At 47.3% G+C, this 21638-nt stretch overlaps 5 protein-coding genes across 13 annotated transcripts; 4 read left to right on the top strand and 1 right to left on the bottom strand.

The window, feature by feature from the left end:
- The first annotated feature begins 1916 nt into the window (after positions 1–1916).
- On the top strand, positions 1917–3154 carry LOC120676003 (inorganic pyrophosphatase 1-like). Its single transcript, XM_039957211.1, has one exon. It carries the CDS (start codon positions 2044–2046, stop codon positions 2896–2898), a length of 855 nt encoding a protein of 284 aa, XP_039813145.1. The 5' UTR covers positions 1917–2043; the 3' UTR covers positions 2899–3154.
- A 1948-nt stretch (positions 3155–5102) lies between these two features.
- Positions 5103–8300, top strand: LOC120673580 (NADH-quinone oxidoreductase subunit B 1-like). Its single transcript, XM_039954487.1, has 2 exons — positions 5103–5598; positions 7787–8300. The coding sequence occupies exons 1-2, from the start codon at positions 5231–5233 to the stop codon at positions 8019–8021; spliced, it is 603 nt and encodes a 200-aa protein (XP_039810421.1). The 5' UTR covers positions 5103–5230; the 3' UTR covers positions 8022–8300.
- Positions 8301–8851: 551 nt separating this feature from the next.
- On the top strand, positions 8852–11258 carry LOC120676064. Its single transcript, XM_039957284.1, has 3 exons — positions 8852–9017; positions 9122–9318; positions 10771–11258. The coding sequence occupies exons 2-3, from the start codon at positions 9128–9130 to the stop codon at positions 10955–10957; spliced, it is 378 nt and encodes a 125-aa protein (XP_039813218.1). The 5' UTR covers positions 8852–9017; positions 9122–9127; the 3' UTR covers positions 10958–11258.
- On the top strand, positions 11203–13098 carry LOC120674945 (aspartyl protease family protein 2-like). Its single transcript, XM_039956042.1, has 2 exons — positions 11203–11211; positions 11704–13098. Exons 1-2 carry the CDS (start codon positions 11203–11205, stop codon positions 13096–13098), a joined length of 1404 nt encoding a protein of 467 aa, XP_039811976.1.
- A 9-nt stretch (positions 13099–13107) lies between these two features.
- Positions 13108–21638, bottom strand: LOC120676087 (uncharacterized protein At4g10930-like). Of its 9 annotated transcripts, none has more exons than XM_039957304.1 (15): positions 21019–21637; positions 20161–20258; positions 19809–19905; positions 19114–19204; positions 18905–18954; positions 18349–18421; positions 18136–18245; positions 17969–18034; positions 17251–17864; positions 16878–16926; positions 15591–16791; positions 15436–15510; positions 14601–15081; positions 13924–14513; positions 13136–13835 (listed from the first exon to the last, which is right to left on the bottom strand). In XM_039957304.1, the coding sequence occupies exons 3-15, from the start codon at positions 19844–19846 to the stop codon at positions 13611–13613; spliced, it is 3663 nt and encodes a 1220-aa protein (XP_039813238.1). In that variant the 5' UTR covers positions 19847–19905; positions 20161–20258; positions 21019–21637; the 3' UTR covers positions 13136–13610. The 9 variants fall into 9 exon arrangements, with proteins under 9 accessions (XP_039813235.1, XP_039813243.1, XP_039813238.1 ...); XM_039957307.1 differs by having other exon boundaries at positions 20161–20246; XM_039957301.1 differs by lacking the exon at positions 19809–19905 and having other exon boundaries at positions 13108–13835; positions 21019–21638.

The following is a 21638-nucleotide window of genomic DNA, read 5'->3' as shown; positions in this document are numbered from 1 at the left end:
CAAACAAATCTGAAGGAAAAAAGTTGTGCAAATGATAATTCTCAGAAAGAAGTAACATTGATATAACTTTGCAAAAGAAACAAAAAATTATATAAAAGCTATGTATATAACTTGTGCAAAGTAAAAGAAGCCAAAACTTATACAGAAGAAAAATTATATACATAACTTCTCCAACAATAAAGTTATGTATCTTTTGCGGTAACTCTTTGAGAGAGAAAAAGATAAGAAAAGGAAAAAAAATAAAAGAGCACTCTACCTCACAGCGCATGAATTTATGTATAAGTAATATGTTCATAAGTTATGCATGAAAGCACAAAAATATTTGCATAAATTGTATGATACAAAAATTATATGCATAAATTTCACTGCAAATATTATGCACATAAATTCTTGTTCATAAGTTATGCAAAAAATGTATAAATTGTATGCACACATTGTATGGAAACAAAAATTTTGTTCATAAGTTGTTTAAAAATATTTGTGAAAAGTTACTAGGTAAAAATATTAAGCACAAAAATTCTAATAAAAAAGAGGAGAAAAACCGGACTCTCTGGTTACCAAGTCACTGCATAAGGTTTCTACTTTCGTACAACAGCATGGCTCGGACGGGTGCTACTCTTTTGTGTTCACGCGGAGAAGGAAAATGGAAAAAATAAAATATAGGCCTCCGCATGTGGCGTGCGAGGCGGACGCCGCGGTCCGAAATCGAGCGCCCATTAGCCAGCCAACGCTCGCGCGTCGAACTGGAATTCCACACTGCCCCCAGGAAACGTGACAAACGTATTTTCAAAAAGCAAAAAAAAATGAAACGTTGACAAACTCGTGGCTCGTGTCCAGTCGTGCCAGTAGCACGTATCTCATGACCTCTGTCGGAACCGGATCTCCTGCCACGCCTCAAGCACGACAGGACAGCTGACAGCTTTCCCCTACCGGAGCACCTTGTTTGGTTGCCGAGCGCTATCTAGCGTTACAAAGAGAATCTCGCATGCATGGTGTATTAAATGAAGTCTATTTGTAAAAAAATTTCAGAGATGTGTGTAACTTTTCACAACAAATCTAATGACGGTAATTAATTGATTTGCTACAGTGATGTTACAGTAATCATTCTCTAATCGTGTGGTCAAAGGCCATATTAAATTCTTCAAGGTCACTAGTGCGGGAGTTCTGAAGTTAGTTTTGTAAACTGACTTTGTTTGACACTGTAATTAGCAGACAAAATATCACTATTCACAAGCACGCTACAAACCAAACGGGCCACAAAATGCTCCCAACGCCCGCCGCAGATCTAGTAAAAAACATTAGCTAGGCAAAAAGGCTTCGAATTTTCACTTGGCTGGCAGCAGCACGAGACCAGATTTTGTTTAATTAAAATCGACCGGCGCGTAAAATCTCTGCATTTTTTTTCCTTTTATTTACTGCTGGGAAATCTTGCGGTGTGTGCGGACCACGAACCGGCGCCGCGGCAGATACGGCGAGAGCGACGCCGCCGCGGCTCCCGAGACGGAGCGGGGAGGCGGATATTCCCATCGCCAAGCGGCAGGAGCCGAGCATCTCCGGATCCTTCTCCACGCGCGCGCCGCCCTCCAGTCTCTACTCTCTAGAGGCCGCCGCCGCCGACGCGCACCTTCCTCCCCTTCTTCCCCGCGGCACCCACCATCTCCGATCCTACCACGGCACTACGACGCGCACCACGCGAGCCAGACCAGAAGCTGGCCGCGTGGTTTCGGGAGGGGGAGGCGCGCATGGGTTCGCCGGCCGAACCGAATGTATTCGGCACCCGGCCAACCTCGACGCGCGTGGCCGATCCACCGAACCGCACTGCACCGCTATTCTTAGGCATCTTCGTAATATTCCCTTGGCATCTTCCCGCCCCGGCCCCGGCCCCGGCCCCGGCGGCCCGGTATATAAGGCCGCCTCCGCCGCGGCTCCCCCAGCCATCGATCATCCATCGCAAACAGCAAGCAAGCGTCGTAGCCACCGAGCCAGCCAGCCAGCCGCCCCTCGCCTCGCCCCGAGAAAACCAGCGAGCCTAAACCTCTCGCAATGGCCGCCGGTAATGGCATCGTGGTGGTGTTCGATTTCGACAAGACCATCATCGACGTCGACAGCGACAACTGGGTGGTGGACAGCCTGGGCCTCACGGAGGAGTTCGAACGCCTGCTCCCCACCATGCCGTGGAACACCCTCATGGACACCATGATGGGGGAGCTCCACGCGCGCGGGAGGACCCTGGGCGACTTCGCCGCGGCGCTGCTCGCGGCGCCCATCGACCCGCGCGTGCCGGCCGCCATCCGCGCTGCCGCCGCGCTCGGGTGCGACCTGCGCGTCCTCAGCGACGCCAACGCCTTCTTCATCGAGACCGTGCTGGAGCACCACGGCCTCCGCGGCTGCTTCACCGAGGTCAACACCAACCCGAGCCGCGTCGACGCCGGCGGCCGCCTCCGCATCGAGCCCTACCACGACTTCCTCCGCGGGGCGCCGCACGGGTGCGGCGTCGGCACCTGCCCGCCCAACATGTGCAAGGGCCAGGTGCTGGACCGCATCCTCCGCGAGGCCGCCGCCGGGGGCAGGAAGCCGCGCGTCATCTACCTGGGCGACGGCCGCGGCGACTACTGCCCGGCGCTGCGGCTGGCGCGGGAGGACTTCGTGATGCCGCGCCGCGGGTACCCCGTGTGGGACCTCATCTGCGAGGACCCCGCGCGTGTGCAGGCCGAGGTGCACCCCTGGGCCGACGGCGCCGAGATGGAGGCCACGCTGCTGGCGCTCGTCAGGAGGGCGCTCGTCGAGGACGCCGCCGCCGCCGCGCTGCTGCCGCTCGACTGCAAGCTCGAGTCCAGCATACCCGCCGCCGCGCAGGACGGCGGCATGCCCATCATGCCGCTCGGCGTCAAGAACTGACTCGACCATTCCAGACCGGCCGGAAGAGATTGCCGGTTCGGGTTCGTTCGTGGCGATCGCGAGCTCGATCGAACAACTGCGAGGCACGGCCGATTAATTACTAGTAGTGTCTAGCTGGAGTACTTATTGACTATAATTTTTGTGCGTGGCGTATCCCTGATCGAGCCTGTCACCGCTGAATTGGCGGCGGCTCACTGTATCTTTCCTACCAACAAAGATAAAATTAATGGATGGAATTCCACGACGACAAGCGAAATTTGCGGCACTACAAATTGCAGCATAATTAGAGATGCGAAATCTATTCAAATTTGTTGGTGAATCAAGCGTGGCGTCGCACAAGTCTGGCATACATTTTCGACGGATACCATGTTCTACACACCACTTAAAATTCGTGTTGTTTCGAATCGCACTGACACTTGGGAATACTAATAATCTTACAAGACCCGGCGCCCGATTGCCGAGCTGCTTGTTGCGCGCCACCGAAGGCATCAGGTACCTGTCACGCATCATGGAGCACCCGTGAGCGTGAAAATGAAAGAGAGATTCGCCGGCAGGTCGGCCGCAGATCCGAGCGCTCACCAAATTTTCAGGTACATATTCGTGGGATATGCTCTGGCGTGTCCTTGATCCGCAGGAATGCAATTGAACTGGAGCCACGGCCTCCCACCTCGTCGGATACATGTACCGAACCGACCGATGTACGCACTCACATGTGACTGTGGTTCACACATGCACCGATGTTGACTGACGGCCAGGACCAGCGGCGGGCTGCGCGCTAGTGGTCAATTTGCTGCACACACACATGAGGTTGCACACGCTTCCAAGTGTCAAATTTTCCTTCAGATTCCTGAGAATATCTGCTATTACAAGCGGATTAGGTGTTACTATATTACTAAATATGGTAGCATCTAAACCAATGCATGTGAAATTGTAACAAGAATATGGATTGATAGATGGCGTAATTATCTATGTGCATGAAAATTTTGAGCTTCAAAAAGGTTCGTGTGATCTTCTTTCAAAAAAAAAATCGTGTGGGGGAAGAAACAAACAAATAAATCAGCACTTAAAATAGTTGCGGGTTGTGGATCAGACATGAACAGTTCCACCCGCAACTATTTAGATGTTGATTTCTCTTTTTTTTATTTCTCCTTCCATAAATTTTTATCAAGCTTAATTTTTTACATGTACGCCTCTATCAATCAATATTTTTATTATTATATTTTTGAAAAGAGTTTATTATAATATCACATTCACCGATTTAGAGTATATGCTACCATATTTGGTAACACGGTAACACCTAAAAGGTTGGTACCACAGAATATATGTTATCGAGATGACTTTCCTTATTACTAATACAAGAGAATTTATCGAGAGTTCAATGGCACATTACAATCATCAAACTTTATTTTCTTTATACAAATGAGGAATTGAGGACCCCATATACTGACTCATCTTCTCTACCTTAATTTTTTTAACAAACAAACAACCCATTTTGTCGCCATCATTTGTTTTACTTTCCTTTGTAAACCAACCACAAGCCTTTTCAAAAAGTAGGCCATGCTTCCACTCTGATTTTAACTTTCAGGTAACATCAATTTAGGTTGTTTTTTTTTGTTGACCTGGCACAATAGTGACCACGCGGACACATCATCCCATATCACATTCTAGTAGCTACATACTCCCTCCATTTTTTAAAAAAAGTCATTCTAAATTCAAAATTTGTCCAAAAAATAATTATTTAGAAAGTGCATGTGCATGTAAGAATGAGTTAGTGCAAAATATAGGTAATAAATAGGGGCAACATGATCATTTTATGTCCTTGTTAATTCGTTCTAAGATTTCTAGGATAACTTTTTTTTGACGAGGGAGTAGCTGCTAGCGTACAGGGACACGGTGGGCTTGTCCACGAACCATGCATAATTCATTTTTAGTTGGACCCCCAAACCCAACGAAAAGTAAACTACTCGTCGGTTAGTGCACAATCCACTTCCATTCCTCATTGTAGTATTTATGTGCATCTTATATACAAATTGGGCTTTCTCTTATCTAGGACACTTTAGGCCCATTAGTGATCATCACGATGGACGGGCCTAAGAAAGTGCTCAGTACCTGAGCCTGGGCCGCTGTATTAGAAGACGCCACAGAAACTTGGCCCAGTCACAGTCCCCAAGCACGCACCCAAGTCCACCACACGGCCGCGAGACAACCACGACTCCACGAGCCACCCCCGTGTGCCACCTCCGTGTGCCAAGTGCTTCGAGAAGCCGTCCCCCAAATCCGCCTACGCTTCCCCCTCCTCCTCCACGAGGTGAGGAAACCCTAGCGACCGACCATGGCGCTGCTCCCGCGCACGGCGCGGCTCGCGCTCCTCTCCACCCCGCGGGCGTACTCCGCCGCCGCCGAGGCGGGCGCCTCGAAGACGTCCCCGGCGCCGTACGGGGGCGCCCCCCCGCCGGCGATGTCGAAGACGGCCGAGTTCGTGGTCTCCAAGGTGGACAGCCTGATGAACTGGGCGCGCAAGGGCTCGATCTGGCCCATGACCTTCGGGCTCGCCTGCTGCGCCGTGGAGATGATGCACGCCGGCGCGGCCCGCTACGACTTCGACCGGTTCGGCGTCATCTTCCGCCCCTCGCCGCGCCAGTCTGATTGCATGATCGTCGCCGGAACACTCACCAACAAGATGGCGCCAGCCCTCCGCAAGTCAGTAACCCATTCCTCATCTCGGTTTGTTCAGCACGATTTAAGATTTCAATTCGGAGATGGGTAGATCTCACAAAGGATCTAGGTAGGGGAGTATAAAGTATTAGGTTTCCATCTTTGCACCGAAGAAATAGGATCCGTAGAATAAGTTTGGATTATTATTGGCTGGCCACGCCATCTTTAGGAACCAGGTTGTGCTTAGATCATTGGGAGGGTGAGTTTTCAGTGTGCCCCATGAACACCATGTTGATACTGTTGTTGAATATGAGGTAGTAATTTTGTTGAAAACAGCCACATAGACTTGATCGTAATAATGTACTAATGTTGTTTGTTATTACTAATTAGTGATTGTAGATGTTGAAGCATAAGAGTTCTCTATCAATTCCAGCATCACTTTTGGATGCAGTCCCTCTGCTGTATTCATAAGTCAAGCTTTTTAATTCTTGATCACTGATCCACGCATTTGTTTTTAGGACTGCATCTAAATACTAACTGTTAGACTCATCGCTGGATGTGATTATATACTGGCCAATTTTTAAAACAAACTTAAATAGTCAGTAACATCCTCTGTTCCAGATTATAAGTCGTTTTGGCTTTTCTATGTAGCTTTTCCTATGTATCTAGACATAGTGTATCTAGGTGCATAACAAATACTATATATCTTGAAAAGCCAAACCAACCTAAAATTTGGAACGGATGAAGTATCAAACAAGCATGATAGGAAAACAAGCGTGCGTTCTCTTTCTGACTGCTGGAGATCGAATATATATAGGAACATCAAAGGAGGGAGTCGTTTGGTGTGTCCTTTAAAACCAAACCTGGATTGATTCGTGTCGTGGTGCTGCAAACCACAGCCGGGTGGCGGAAGGCACCCGCCCTAGCCCAGAGGGTGTGTACTCGGGGGTTAGCTAGTCTTAGATCAATCTTCCTCAAGAACTCGATGAACACAACGGGATTTAGAGTGGTTCGGGCCGCCGGAGCGTAATACCCTACGTCCACTGTGTGTTGTATTGCCTTCCCACGAGAGTGAGAAGGTGCGAGAGTTTCAGCCTGTCTGGATCCGTCTCCCTCTACGGTCTAGCGGGCGTGCTCTCCCTTTTATATGTCCAAGGGGAGCACGTACACTGAGCGGGGCCCCGACATGTGGACTCGGCGATGTATTATAAACTACATTTTGGCCTTCAATGCCTCAGATCCGGAGATCTTGTCGTCGGCCTCCGTGCGTAGCTTCTGACCAGGGATGGTCTTGAGCTGTCCTGTCAGAGTAGAGTCCAGCCTCTGCAGCCGCGCGTCGAGGTCATGATGAAGCGCCGAACTACTGACTCAGTCCACTGTAGCAGCGTACACTGTTGCTCCAGTCAGTAGCTGGTCATCATGACTCGTCGCCCATGGGCGCGGCGCTGCGTCTTTAGTGCTTGCCTTGGTAACTGACGAGCCGCCTCGGTAACTGGCGATCCACAGTGTGGACTGACAAAAGCTGCCCCGTGCCCAGCGGCAGCAGAGCCTGCCTCAACCACTCGCACTTAATGCGGGTGGGTGAGGGAGCTTCCAGCGGAAGGCTTGCGCCCGCGCCCGCGTCTGCGCGACACGTGGCGGCTCCGGACCCCCCCCCCCCCGAGTAGCTAGCTGAGCCGAGAGCTCACGGGGGGTCCGGATGGCACGTGGAGGTCCCGGACCCACCTGCGGGAGTCCGGATGGCACGTGGAGGTCCCGGACCCACCTGCGGGAGTCCGGATGGCACGTGGAGGTCCCGGACCCACCTGCGGGGATCCGGGTCCGCGGCCACAGGTGTTGAGCATTTCCACCTCTGGGACACGTGGTGACACCAGACCCGTCCCCGAACGGGAAGCGGGTCCGGGACCGTTGGTCCGGTGAGATGGAGTCGGAACCCAGGAGTCCGGCTGCTCAGCTCCTTAGGGCGTAGTTACGGATAACTACGCGAGTCTTGGCACAGTAGGAGTGGGTACCCCAGTTGTAGGGTCCCGACAATTCGCTTCAGCTTTAGTTACTTCTAATATTGCCATTCCTCATCCCCTGTTTTTTTTTTTTCTGAGATGTGTGCAGGCTTAAGAAGATTACGCAAGCAATTTCTTATTGACTGTTATAGTTTGGGGATAACTTTAAAATTTATACATTATCAACTCATAGTTTCCTAATACTCCTCGTTCACTTCATTTATTATTTGCAGGGTTTATGACCAAATGCCTGAACCTCGATGGGTTATCTCGATGGGCAGCTGTGCTAATGGTGGTGGATACTACCACTATTCCTACTCTGTTGTCCGCGGATGCGACCGTATTGTTCCCGTTGACATCTACGTCCCTGGATGCCCACCAACCGCCGAGGCACTACTGTACGGTGTCCTCCAGCTCCAAAAGAAGATCAACAGGCGCAAGGATTTCCTTCACTGGTGGACCAAGTGAAGCAATTGTCTGTTCTTGTTGTTGCTCCCGTGCTATATTTCTTCGCATTTGACCTACTCGTCATCTGAAATAAGGACAGCCTCGGTGCTTGGATTTGCGAATTTGTTGTTGTACCTGGAAGGATGCATGCCCAGGTTGTTTGATAAGCATGGAACTCATGTACTTAAAATCAGTTCAACAGTAGTGGACAGACCAGCTGTGAATCTGTATTTTTTCTTTCCACTGTAATGCGGGAGTACGCCGTGTCTTGTTTGTGAATGGCAGAATGGGTTTATCTTCTTTGCAAATTGCAATATGAGTGCTACTCTTCCCTCACCATTGGGATTTAGGGTTCGGTTGGGCTTTAGATGCAGCAGGAACTGTCGAGTTAATGTAATTGCATATGACTGCTGACTTGTACAATAGTACTCTAAATGCCTCCTTCCAAGTTAAATGCTGCAAGCCCCATAGAGGAAGATTTTCTTCGGTAGCACTGCGATTTGTTTTTGAAATGCTGCAAGCCCTATGGAGCTAGTACAGTACTATTGCAGTTCGTTTCGGAAAAAAAAAGTATAATCGCTGTGTTCGCTTGGCTTGTCAGCCAACCAGATAGCAGTATTATTCTCTCATACTAAATCAGCACCAGCCAGTCAGCAGTACTGTTCTCTCATAACAAATTAGTATTAGCCACAGCCAAGCGAACATAGAAGTGGCAGAATGTGAGATAACAGGTGGTCCTGGGACCACATGTTAGTGACACATTTGTGCTATGTTGTTTGGAAATAGTGATATTCCATGGAGCTTAGATTTTACCATCGAAAATCGTATGCATAATGGAGTTCTCTTGGACAAAGCAGCCCTAACCTCCCTTCCAAGACAAGAGCGCCGCTGCAACACCAGGACCAGGCCTGCCCCTCCTCTCCTCCCCCAATAGCCGCCTCTCTCCCCCAAGTCGTGCCCTCTCCTCGGATCTCTCCGTCCGCCCCCTTCCTCCAACTCGTCGGCCTCAACCAAAAGGTAACAGCCTTGAATCTGCGCTCTCGAACCGGTGGATTTCCTCTCCTTTCTTCCTTTCGATTTCTTCTCACCACCCGCATTGCCCCGTTTTGAACCGTGAGCAGATCCCCATGGCGGCGCTAGGGTCGAAGCTGGCGCAGCTGCAGTCCAAGGCGTGCGAGGCGACGAGGTTCGTGGCCAAGCACGGCTGCGCGTACCACAAGCCGCTCATGGAGAAGAACAAGCACCACGTCGTCGACCCGCCCACCATCCAGAAGTGCCAGGAGCTCTCCAGGCAGCTCTTCTACACCCGCCTCGCAAGGTCAGTGCTTGTTACCTGCCCTATAGGCTATACGCCCGAGTCCTAGGCGTCGATTGGTGTCTGTAATGCTAGATTGTTTCGTGATGTTTGTGTAGTTGCGTCATGGCAAGTGGTAGTCGATCATGCTGTGAGTTTGCCCAATTTTAACGAGTAATTAAAACAACTTGGAACTGTAGGTGGATGTGCCTTTAGATGTCCCTGTGGCTAGTTGTAGTTGATCTTACTGCCAAATCCATGTAATTTGCCCAACTTACGTAATTAGAACAACTTGGAACTTTAGGTGGATATGCCTTTGATGGTTCCTGTGGCGCTTATGTTGGTCTCCCTGCATCGATTTTTTTGGGCTTGTATACCCATGGGAAGCACATTGGTGACTTTTATTGCACACTAGGTTCAGTGAACTGATGGGGATGTGAGAACGGTTCATATGGGATTTGTGTATGCTCAGAGGGGATTGAATGGAGGGGGATATGGATTGATCCAAAGAGCCCGTGGTTACATTCATTGCTTCTTTGTTGGGAAGAGCCTATTTTTTTTTTTTTTGAAGTAAAGGAAGAGCCTAAATTTTTCCTTGTTAACCTTGAAGTCTTCTAGGTTGATCTCAGTGAGGTAAGATTTGTAGGAGATAATACAGCTGAAGCTCAGGAGGTGCAAGCACTTTGCTAAAATTATGATTGCCTCTTGTTGCGGTATGCACAAAGGTTGGGTTGCCTGAACACATATAGACCATAGAAAATTACACATAAGTCCTTTTGATGGGCTGGTCTAGCACCTATTTACCTTTTAACTATTGCAAATTGTAGTTTTCTTCAGGTCACAGTTTGCAGAATGCTATCAAACTAATCATAAGGATAATCTTAAGGCTTGAGATATCTTTGTTCAGATGAATCATGTATCTTCTACCACATTTATATTTTTCAATTATGTCTGCTGCCTTGGATGTTGAATTATATCTGCTTAGTTTTTGTACAGAAGTTTGTTTGTGCTTGTTTATTAACAGAAATGTTTATGGTACCTTGTCTGTATAGGAAATTGTTGCTGCTCAAATTTCTTTTCCATTAAACCTTTGTGATCGATAGGGAATTCTTGAAAAATTTTGTTGTTATCTCCTAAAGTTCTAGTCCCCAAGAGGTACTAGGTGCCCTGTGATGAGGTATTTGATATCAGCCATATGTTTGATCTGCTATGTCAGGTTGTTGTATAGTTCTGAAATTAAATTAAAAATCTTGCACGTGGTAAACCTGTAATGTCAAGTTTCAATTATTGGATCAAGAATGCTTGACATCTCAGTGTCAGTGGTCCATGAACGCCACCTAGACTGAACTCTCGGGCAGTCTCCAGTTCAGTTGGACATTTTTTTTCAGCTGACAATTTTTAGAAATATGCATTGCATATACTTTGCTGTCTTCAAAATTTCAATGTAGTTTACCTGTGGATATGTGTTTCTTGCAGCCTTCCTGGTCGTTACGAGGCATTCTGGAAGGAGCTTGATAGCGCGAAGCTATTGTGGAAAAACAGAAACAACCTGAAGGTTGAGGATGCTGGCGTCGCGGCGTTGTTTGGCATCGAGTTGTATGCTTGGTCCTGCCTTGGTGAGATCGTCGGGAGAGGATTCACTCTTACGGGCTACCATGTCTGAAGCCTTACCTCTAGCATGAACAACCACATTAGTCCACATTTGCCGACGAATACTGTGTCGGTGGTCAGTTTTAGTCTGACATGAATCGCGTGATGCAAAGTTTTGTTATTATTCCCAAATACTCTTGAAGCCTTGATGCCGTAGAACTACATTGATCTCGGTGGAACGAGAAATGGTGAGCTAATAATTTGCTGTTATCCTGCCCTTTTGTGCGCCAGGTCTATCATATGCTTGTGTAACTGGGCATGAGATTGGTATGTCATAAACTCATTTGCTTATATACGCAATGCTATACATCCAAGGCCCCGCGTCTACAAAATTCTGGTTCAAGTATTACCATGTGTGAGTTGCTTGTTGCCTCTGTTGTGTGATACATGGAAATGTGGTATTTGTAACCCGTCTGTGTCTGTGATTCATGGGAAAGGTGGTGTTTCGACACTTGGACATGGCCCAAGAGGCCCACAAGGGTGTGCGATTGTTTGGATCATCAATTGGGATCTGGAAATGCCGCCGGGAGTTGAGGCTTGAGATACACGCAGCCCAGCAGCGGAGAAACAGATGGTTATTAAAGCAACTCAAGTCTGAAAGGGGTGTTTCGAATTAAAGCAACGAGCCAGTAGCATTCATGGCTGAAAACTTACACGCCTAGTGTAATTGACAAACTGATTTTTTAAACGGACGCTTCACGAGGAGAGAACTCCCAACGAAACATCTTTCTCACGCATGCCTCTCCATCAGCAATTCAGCATACACCTCCCGCCGGCGTGCCCTCATGGCGTTGCGCAGCCTACTGCTCCCCCTCCTCCTCGTCTCCTTCAGCGCCAGCGCCACCCAACCACCAAGAACGCTCCAGCCTCCAAGTCCCCGTCGTCCACCGCGACGCGGTCTTCCCGCCCGCGCCCGGCGCCCCGCCGGGTGGCCTCCTCCGCCTCCGCCACGGAGCCGACGCCGGCCACTACACCGTGCAGCTGGCGTCCCTCCACCCGACCGCCGCCGCCGACGACGACGACCGGCTCCGCTCCCCCGTTCTCTCGGGCCTCCCTTTCGACAGCGGCGAGTACTTCGCGGTCATCGGCGTCGGCGACCCGTCCACGCGAGCGCTCGTCGTCATCGACACCGGCAGCGACCTCATCTGGCTCCAGTGCGCGCCCTGCCGCCACTGCTACCGCCAGATGACCCCGCTCTACGACCCGCGGAGCTCCAGCGCGTACCGGCGGATCCCCTGCGCCTCGCATCGGTGCCGCCGCGACGTCCTCCGGTACCCCGGCTGCGACGCCCGCACCGGGGGCTGCGTGTATATGGTCATGTACGGCGACGGCTCCGCCTCCAGCGGCGACCTCGCCACCGACAGGCTCGTCTTCCCCAGCGACACGCACGTCCACAACGTCACGCTCGGGTGCGGCCACGACAACAGGGGGCTGTTCGAGTCGGCGGCCGGGCTGCTCGGCGTCGGCCGGGGCAATCTGTCCTTCCCGACGCAGGTGGCGGCGGCCTACGGGCGCGTCTTCTCCTACTGCCTCGGCGACCGCATGTCCCGCGCGAAGGATAGCTCCTCCTACCTCGTGTTCAGCCGCACGCCGGAGCTTCCGTCCACGGCGTTCACCCCGCTGCGGACGAACCGGCGGCGGCCGAGCCTCTACTACGTGGACATGGTCGGCTTCAGCGTCGGCGGCGAGCCTGTCACCGGATTCTCCAAGGCCAGCCTCGCGCTGGACCCGGCGACCGGGCGCGGCGGCATCGTGGTCAACTCCGGCACGGCCATTTCGCGGTTCGCCCGGGACGCGTACGCGGCGGTGCGCGACGCCTTCAACTCGCGCGCGGCGGCGGGCGGGATGCGGAAGCTGGACACCAACTTCTCGGTGTTCGACGCGTGCTACGACCTCCGAGGGAGAGGCCACGCGACGGTCCGCGTGCCCAGCATCGTGCTGCACTTCGCCGGCGGCATGGACATGGCGCTGCCTCCGGCGAACTACCTCGTCCCCGTGGAGGGAAGCGATCGCCGGACGTACTTCTGCCTGGGGCTCCAGGCGGCGGACGACGGCCTCAACGTGCTCGGCAACGTGCAGCAACAAGGGTTTGGGGTTGTGTTCGATGTGGAACTTGAGAGGATCGGTTTCGCGCCAAACGGATGCTCAGCCTGAGTGATCAGATGCGAGTAAAATTTTTTGAATGCAGTTCTGAACCCGAAACACTTTGTGCGTGGCAAAATGCAGTTCTGAACTGTTTTTCGGGTCTCAGATGTACAGAAGTAACAGGAAGGATGACACATAGACATAGCCATGAATGCCCCCCATGCGTTTCGGGAGCTAATTTCAAGTGCTAAAGTTTAGGTGGATAAAATTTAGCCAGCTAAACTTTAGCACTATCCTGTTTGGAGCCATGTGCTAATCACATGCTAATGGGAACCTATTAGCACCTATTAGCTCCTTCGCCCCATCTAATGTTTTGCCCATATCCATATATCTGAAGTTTTCTAAACTTTAGCACTCCTGTTTGGAGGTGCTAATGCTAAAGTTTAGTACTTCTGTGCATTTGCACTAGTCTCCAAGCAGACCCTCAGAAGGATTGGTACTCCGAGAGGAGCTGCCAATTTGCCGCATGGACTTCATGTATGGATGAATTGCGGTTTTACTTCGTAGTTGCATTTACAAAATCAGGCAGAGTCTGATTTAATCTTCTGCTGAGCAGCCTCAACGTACTGCAGCGCAAGCTTTTTCACCTTGTCACCCTCCTTGATCAAAAAGCTCGCGTTCTTTGCGTCGCGGTGGAAGTTCATTACCTTGTCTGTTGTTTTCGCGACAGACCACCTATACTGATCAACGGTGATCACACCACTCTTGCAGAGTGGCCTGATGTGCTCTTTCACGAACATTTCAACCTACATACATTGAAAGAAAAACATGTATGAAGAAGTGGCAATGGTGAGAGCTATTAGAGAAATGCCGTCCATCGAATAAGTGGGTTACCTTCTTATATGTAGAACTTGAGCCATCTGGTGTGTTATTACTGGCTGGATCAGGTGCTTGCTTCTTTGGATCATCTCCACCTTCAGCTATATGGGTTGGTTTGTCTCCTTTTGGATGTTTGCTGTTTAGTGATGGTTTGACACTGGAAGATTTCTCTTTAGTGGGTTCTAAATTCTTTGGATTTCTGATCACTTCACCATCTATTGGCAAGCCATCCTCTTGAGGTTGATTAGGCAAACTGCTAGCTGCTTTTTCCACATCTCTCGAGGTCTCCACATTCCCAGCAACTTTATCAGGCATGTTGCGATCAACTGAAATTCCACTACCTGGTCCACTTGATTTTTCACATTGCTCACTGCACCCATCAGTTTCAGCCAAGTTCATTGCATTGGTTTTGTTTGCTGTCACGTCCTTCTCAGCATCTCCCCGAGCTGCCAACTTCTGTTGCTCCCCAGAATTAGGTTGCGGTTGCTGACACGACACAGTATTGAGGTTTTCGCAGATTGCAGCATCAAAATCATTAGGCAGTGATGATATGTCATCTTTCAGTGACTGCAAGTTTTTGCTCTGTTCCTCTAGTCTGCATTCTCCTGCATTAACCGACAGAGTATCTTTCACAGTTAATATTTCCTTTGAGAAAACTTTGGATAATTAGATACTCAGGGAATTAGAATTACCTTCAACGGATGTGATCTCTCTCTCAGGGCTGTTAGGAGGGGAATCAAAGAGGCCCGCTTTTCTTAGTGCTTCTTCTGCGCTGCTGAAGCTAATAGTGTGCTCGGGCACAGTTTGCTCTGATGCAATATCATTGCCCAGTTCACTTTCTTGATCAGAGACAACTACTCTATGTACAGCATCTTCCATATCACTGCTGCTAATATTGGTATTCTCAGATGTAACTTTCTGTAATATCAGATCACTGCCTAATTCAGTCTTTTTGGTTAGAGTTGAAGTGTCCTTATCAGATTTTTCCTTGGCAGGCTGACGACTAGCCTGAGAGCAAAGACTCACATATATGGATTTGCTACTTGACCTTCCATAAATATCCTTCTCAACATTGACAGCATCAGCAATGGCCAATTCAGTATCTGCACATCTGCGGATGACATCCAAATTTGCTTTCTGCAAATAGTGCTCAGCGATGCGGTGAAGTTGTGCCTGAGATATATAACATAAGTCTTATTAGTACTTGACCACTAGATTCAAAAGATAATGCAAGCACAGTTATGCCTAGGGCAGTTTGTGATTGTTGCAGTTTATGTTTTAAGATGGTGTTGTGAAGTAGTTGTGAGAAAGTCGGCGTCATGTTTGGCAAATCAGGTATCAGTTTAGGAAAAAAAATATCATCAAATGGCCAATTAGCTAAACCATTTTTTTCTGTTGTTTGAAAAGCAACAATTTTGCACCATGGTCGTGCAGACAAGGGCAGCTAACAAGCATTAGAAACTATTTAACAGCTGGTCGAGCAAATGAGATTCTTGAAATCTATAGCAATGCCTAACATATGGTTACCTGTCTAACTGATATGGGAACTTTGTTATTGCGGCCAGCTGCAAGCTTTGGCCTCATATCCACCGGAAGTTGTGCCTAAGAAAACCAAGTAAATGAGTATTTCTGGAGCTGTTAATGTACTTCTTTAAAAACATTTTTGAAAAACTGGCACATACTAGTAGAGGGAAGTTTCCCTTGAGAGCATCATTGTCTCCAGTTTGGTCTTTGCTTGTAACAGAGCTGGCATTTTTTCTTGCCAGGATCTCAAGAGCCCATTTTCTCTTGTCCTCCTTGATATCACCAGAAGAACGATTTTTCTTATCCAGGGAAGGCTGACTGTTTCTATTTTCTCTTCTGATTGATGCTTCCTTATTTAGAGTTGAAGAACTTGGTATTTTTCCAGTGCTGCTGGGTGAACTGATTTTAGTTGCATCAATCTCTGCTGCAGATATGTTAGGAGATTTGCTATTATTAGCTTTGATTTGGCTACTTTTATCTAATGGTGCACATCCTTCAAGGGCAGAGAGAGGTCTTATATCATCTTTCCTTGGAACAACTGATGCATCAGCTAAATACAACCTGGACAAAATGGAATTGTTACTCTCTCCCCTTTTCCCCTGAGCACTTTCCTTGTCCATTTCAGAGGATCTCTTGAGTAGCTGAAGTACTGATTGCAGCGTCTCGATCTTTTCAGGATTCGTTCCTGGGGAGCAACGGTATTTCCAAAATTCAACTTCCCAATCACGATGCCAATCACTTCTTCTTCTTCCTGTGGATGTTCCATACAACTTTTTAGTCAGGTTCTCACGTTTATTGCCCTTCTGAAGCAATGACCTCCTTGTTCTAATTAATTGGTTGGTATTTTTTGCTGTTCCATCCACTGACTTTCCAATAGCTGCACGGAACGCAGTTAACAGTTTTTCATCAAAAGATCCATCCTTCTCGATTATATTAGTGCCTGTATCTCTAACTACTTCCCTGATCTCTTTCTGTAGCTTTTGAACCATAGCAGATGATTGTTTTCCCTCTTCCTTTCTTAAGATCTTTTTCACTCTAAGACCAGACTTATCTCCTGCTCTTCGTCCTACAGGTTTCGCCAGCTCTCTACCAGGATCCCTTATGTAGGTCTCACCTTCAACAATACTCATTATATCAGGAACAGATTTATGTTGTGCAAGAAACTCTGACATATCATCAACATTATCTTTTGCAGAATTAGTAGTATGACTGTGTGTTGAAGAAAAAACTGAGTTTCCAGTTAGATTCATATCCTGCTCATGCACTTCCAATTTTGCTTTCTTCGCGGGGTGGCTCACTTCACTTCCTGATTCCAAGTCTTTCTCTTCTTTCATGCTGTTGCTCTCATGTCCATCATGCCTAAAAAAACCAAATAAAGGAGTTACTTAATGAAATGGTTAAACTAACATGAAACAGGTGAGTTCTAAGTTCCTGAGGATTTTTACCTGAGTGGCGACTGCATGTTCTGAGCAGTTTTCATCTGCTGAACTGCATCTGTATCAATCACATGCATGTCAATCAATCTTACAGTCTTACTACCAGCATTGATACTTGATAGAAGAGAATACGCCATGTTGGATGCAAAAACTTGGTCCTAGAACAAAATGCAGCTTAACAAAACAGGATTACAATAGTCATGGTATATCTACATGAGATATCGTAGTTGCTTAAGTAGCCTATAAAATAATTAATGGTAAAAAACAGTGATCAATATATGAATACTTCTCACAGTTGCACTTAGTGTAATTGACGTGGCATGTCTAAATAAAGCAAGCTATAAATATGACATATCTGACTACGCAAATGGTCACAGCATACCTGGCAAGGAAGGTTGTGGAGATTTGACCACAGGAGGTCTTTCATCATTGCTTCTTTGCGCTGCATTATCATCTCCAGTATTTGTAGCCTCCTTACTGTTGCCTCTAACTGGACAAGACACAAGCTTTGGTACATCCAACTGTTCATTTGACATGTTACTCTGCTCTGCGCTTATGGTTACTGCTGACTCACGTATTGGTGAAAACTGTAATGGCATTTCTGTTGATTCAGAGTAAAGAGTGCGAACAATATTCATTTCTGAAGATCTATTCTGGGATCTACTGAAACTATCTGTGTTCCTCAGGCTACTAGAATCTGCTGCAGTATTATGTGTAAAAGCATCTCTGGAATGGCTTGAATATGGACTGTAGTCAAATGCTTCATGTGTTGTCTTCAAGCCTAGTGAACCTTCTGATAGATCACTCCTAGTTTCATACTGTACACCCACCATTGATACAACAAGGGCAGTTTCTCCCTCATCAGCAACAGATACAGAGACCCTCCCAGAAAATGATGCATCAGTACTTGTCCTATCAGAACCAATTACACATTCCTCACTTAAGTTTTGCTTCAAGATAACATCTGCCGTGTGTTTCACTTCAGAAGACACGCACCTAGAATGGAATTGATGATTCAATTATCACAACAGTAGAGCAAATTCAACATAATGGTTACTACTATCAAAGGGTGATTGAAGAGAGAGAATATATCACATTACCTTGGGCACAGCCATGAATTTTCAGAAGTCACTTCTGGATTGAACCCCACACAAATAGCATGATACCTGGTTTAAAGTTAAGGGTCGACAAAATTAGAAAAAGAATATGGTTCTCAAGTCCCAAACTCTCAACTGGCAATTTCATAAAGGAAGACAGAATTAAGTACCATTTATCACAGGAGTCACAAGCAATTGATGTATCTAAAGTTGCATCATCTTCAGCTGCCACAAGTCCACTCCGAATCTTGCAATCACCATCATCCAAACAAACTACTGCCTGGAGAATGAGATAAACGGAGCAAGCTACACAATCAATTTTGTGGGAGAGAGAAGTATGTTTGTTTGAAAGAAGATTGTGAGTGCTATCTGAATGTTGTTACTTCGGCATCAATATAGTACGATGGGAAGGAAAGTGTGCTGCTTTCCTCTTGCACATACCAATCATCATCACAGCTGCACAATGAGAAGCATAAATAGAAGTCATGAAATGGCCTTAATTTTATTTCTTTGAGCATTGGTAGAAACTAGAAAGGGGTTAACATAAGATTGGGTGAATCATAAAATAAGAAGTGCACAATCATGGTATTCGTGGAAAAATGATAGCACGAATTCACATGCAAATGATGCAGCAATATACAAACTTCCAGGTATACCAATCATTTCCTGCTTCACATGGTCAGGTAACTCAATATCACTTTTTGGTTGCATCGCTTGAGAAGTAACCAAGGCCATGCTTTCATTGGCACAGTGATTCAAAGACTTAAGAGGAAATAAAACACTCTGAGATAAAAGACTAAAGCATATGATAGAAATAGTCTACTTTAGGACTTAGGAGGAAACAGGTGGCCACAGAATATATATAACATAAGCAATTAACAATACTAGTGTTAAACTAACATGTGTGCATACTGGAAGCACAAGGAGTTGCCACCATACCTGGTTAAAGAGTATTCATCTTCATCAACAGCTCCAATCGCACCATATACCTTCACCAGTAAAAAGCAATATAAAAATATTACATTCCAGTAAAATTCTATCTTCCAAGGTGAGAAATTGAGATAAATTTTTTACATCAAATTTCCTCCACATTTATTATCAGAATCCAGTCAGGGAAAGATTGACAAAAAAGAATACCCGATACTTACTGGAGTGCTTGTTATATGTTGAAATTCACTTTTGCAAAGGGGGCAGCGATTTGTGATGGCAGCCCAGTTGTCAATGCATGTATAGCAAAACCTGGTATTTGGAAATTCAGATTTCTATGCATCACATTACTGTTTAAAGGAATCTTCATATCAATCTTTGAAAAATAATTACTATATTCGGTAGTTATGCTGAGCTGCAAGTTCTTTTCTAAGATCCCTTGTGATACATAGATTAAGTGCTGAGAGAACAGAATGAATGGCTACTAATCCAAAATAAGAGGATGCAACTCTAGCATATAATAGGGACATCAATTTAGAACCAAAGCACTTGACTTCAAATGTAACAGGCAAGAAAAGGAATTGAAATGAGCAAGTAATACTGGAGTGGTGGTCAGGTGGATTAAAACCACAGACAATGTAGGATCAAATGAAGATGAACTGGATGGTGATAAAGAACTGTGCTCCGCGCCTTGCAGCTCTTACTGCCCGGCAGCATTAAAGAAAGAGTCATGAGAATACATAGATGCTGCCAAAAAGCAATACGTATCCAATCCATTACCAAATGTTCTTCTTCTTCGGCGTCCATAAGGAGGATATAATCTTTAGCCGAAGGAAGGCCACTCATACGAATTCATTTTTTCACTTTTCTAAATAGGCTTTGTTCATCTATATTTCATCGATAGTTCTTCGATTACCTCTTGAAGCTCTTTGTTCGTTCAAGCGAACAATTCATCGATGTTCGACAACCCCATCATTCAAATGAGAAAAGAAAAGGATGCCGTTCGAGAAAGCCTGTCAAAGAGTCCGGTAGTGGGTGAGTAGAGTCTTTGCTTTTCCCCTCTCGCCATTTCATTGCTTTTAGTTGACGTTTGTACTGACAAGCTTAGCTTGGATATTGGAACTATCTAATATACAAATTTCCTTGCCTCATTAATATCTTCCCAATAATATATATTCCAAGGAAATTCCCAAGTGACCTTGATGGAATATGCATGAGAGGTGATGAATCAAATCCTAGAAACTATAAATCTACAACTGAAGCCCTACCAGTGTTGGCAACAATCCAAGACTCCTCTATCGATGACGATGTCTCCACAAATGCCACAACTTTCGTTCTTGAATGCATAATTTTCCTGCAAAACAGTCTGATGGCTCATATTAGAGCCCAAACATGATTATGTGAGGAAACATGGAATCAAGGTACAGATAATAGATAGCTCCTATAAAAGCAAGCACTAACTATTGCACTTACTGGGCTATGTTATTCTTACAAAGTTAGAAACAGGATATTCCTTTAATGTTTGAACAATCTACTCAACAACCTACATCTACTTAAGACATTATCACACTACACACTTTCATCCCATGACACAAGTTTGGTCAGGAACATCTGAGGCATAAACCATACTAACAAAGCATAAAATTGGGAAGAATTGCAGAAACGGAAATTTCCATGTATACCAAAAAATCCGTTATTAGTTTCGCTTTTCATCTCTCCAAAACACAAATCCCCATAAGAAAGGTGGCACTGTTTAAATAATTCATAATTGAGAAACAACTCTGAAGTTTGATTCATTGCTTCTTCATGCTATACCAATGTAGCCAGTGAACTGACAACATTCCATACCCTGTGAGCAATCATGAATTGCTCTAAGACTGTAGAAGCATCCTAGCATGATCCGACTGGAAAACTAACAAAACTCGCTATAAAAAATCTAAGAACTACAGCATAGTAGTTACTGGGAATTACTATCTGCATAGAACTAGTTCATTCTTCATTGAACAACTCGACCGGCAAATGCAGTACCACCAATTAATAGCACAACAATGAAACCGTAAATCCAGCAGCAGCAAAGCAATTTTGACTTCGCTAAGTACAAGTAAAATCCTAAAGGGACACAGTACCGGATCATCCATCTTCCCCGGTGCTCCACTCGATTCTCCATCAACCTCCATTTCCCATGGGAACATCGCGATTGAGCTTCGGCACGCAGAAGGCGGCTACGAGCGCGCCCTTGCACGAACCCAGTACCCGCAACCAAAAATCAGGGACTAATCAAGCGCCGGAGCTTAAGAGAGCTGGGGAATCTCGCGGTCCGATCGCTCGCCACTCTAATTGGGGAAACGCTGAACCGATCGGCGCAGGGTATCACCGGCTCCGGCGAGCGGCAACTGGGGAAGCCCTAGCAAAGGGGGTTAGTTGGGTGGCTGGAGGGACAGCCTGGTCACGGCGGCGACAGGTCTGCTGGCCTCCAGTCTGCCTCCCACAGCAGGCGCCCGATGGCCAAGCGCCGCAGCCAGCGGCCGGATGCGGCGCGGCGGCGGCCGGGTTCGACGCGGGGCCGGCCTCCTCCCTCGCGGGGTGGCGGCGACCGGGTGCAGCACGGCGGTGGCCGGGTGCGGCGCCGCGACGGGGGCGGGCCGGCGGCCAGGCGTAGCGGGCGGCCTCCGAGCTGCCTCGCGGTGGTGGCCGAGCGCGGGCGAGACGAGCGCAGCGACGCGAGCGCAAGATGGGCGGCGGGATT

This window comes from Panicum virgatum, chromosome 5N (genome assembly GCF_016808335.1).
Source record: "Panicum virgatum strain AP13 chromosome 5N, P.virgatum_v5, whole genome shotgun sequence".
Classification (NCBI taxonomy): Eukaryota; Viridiplantae; Streptophyta; class Magnoliopsida; order Poales; family Poaceae; genus Panicum; species Panicum virgatum.
The sequence above is the reverse complement of the archived record's forward strand: the minus strand, read 5'-3'. Positions and strand labels throughout refer to the sequence as shown.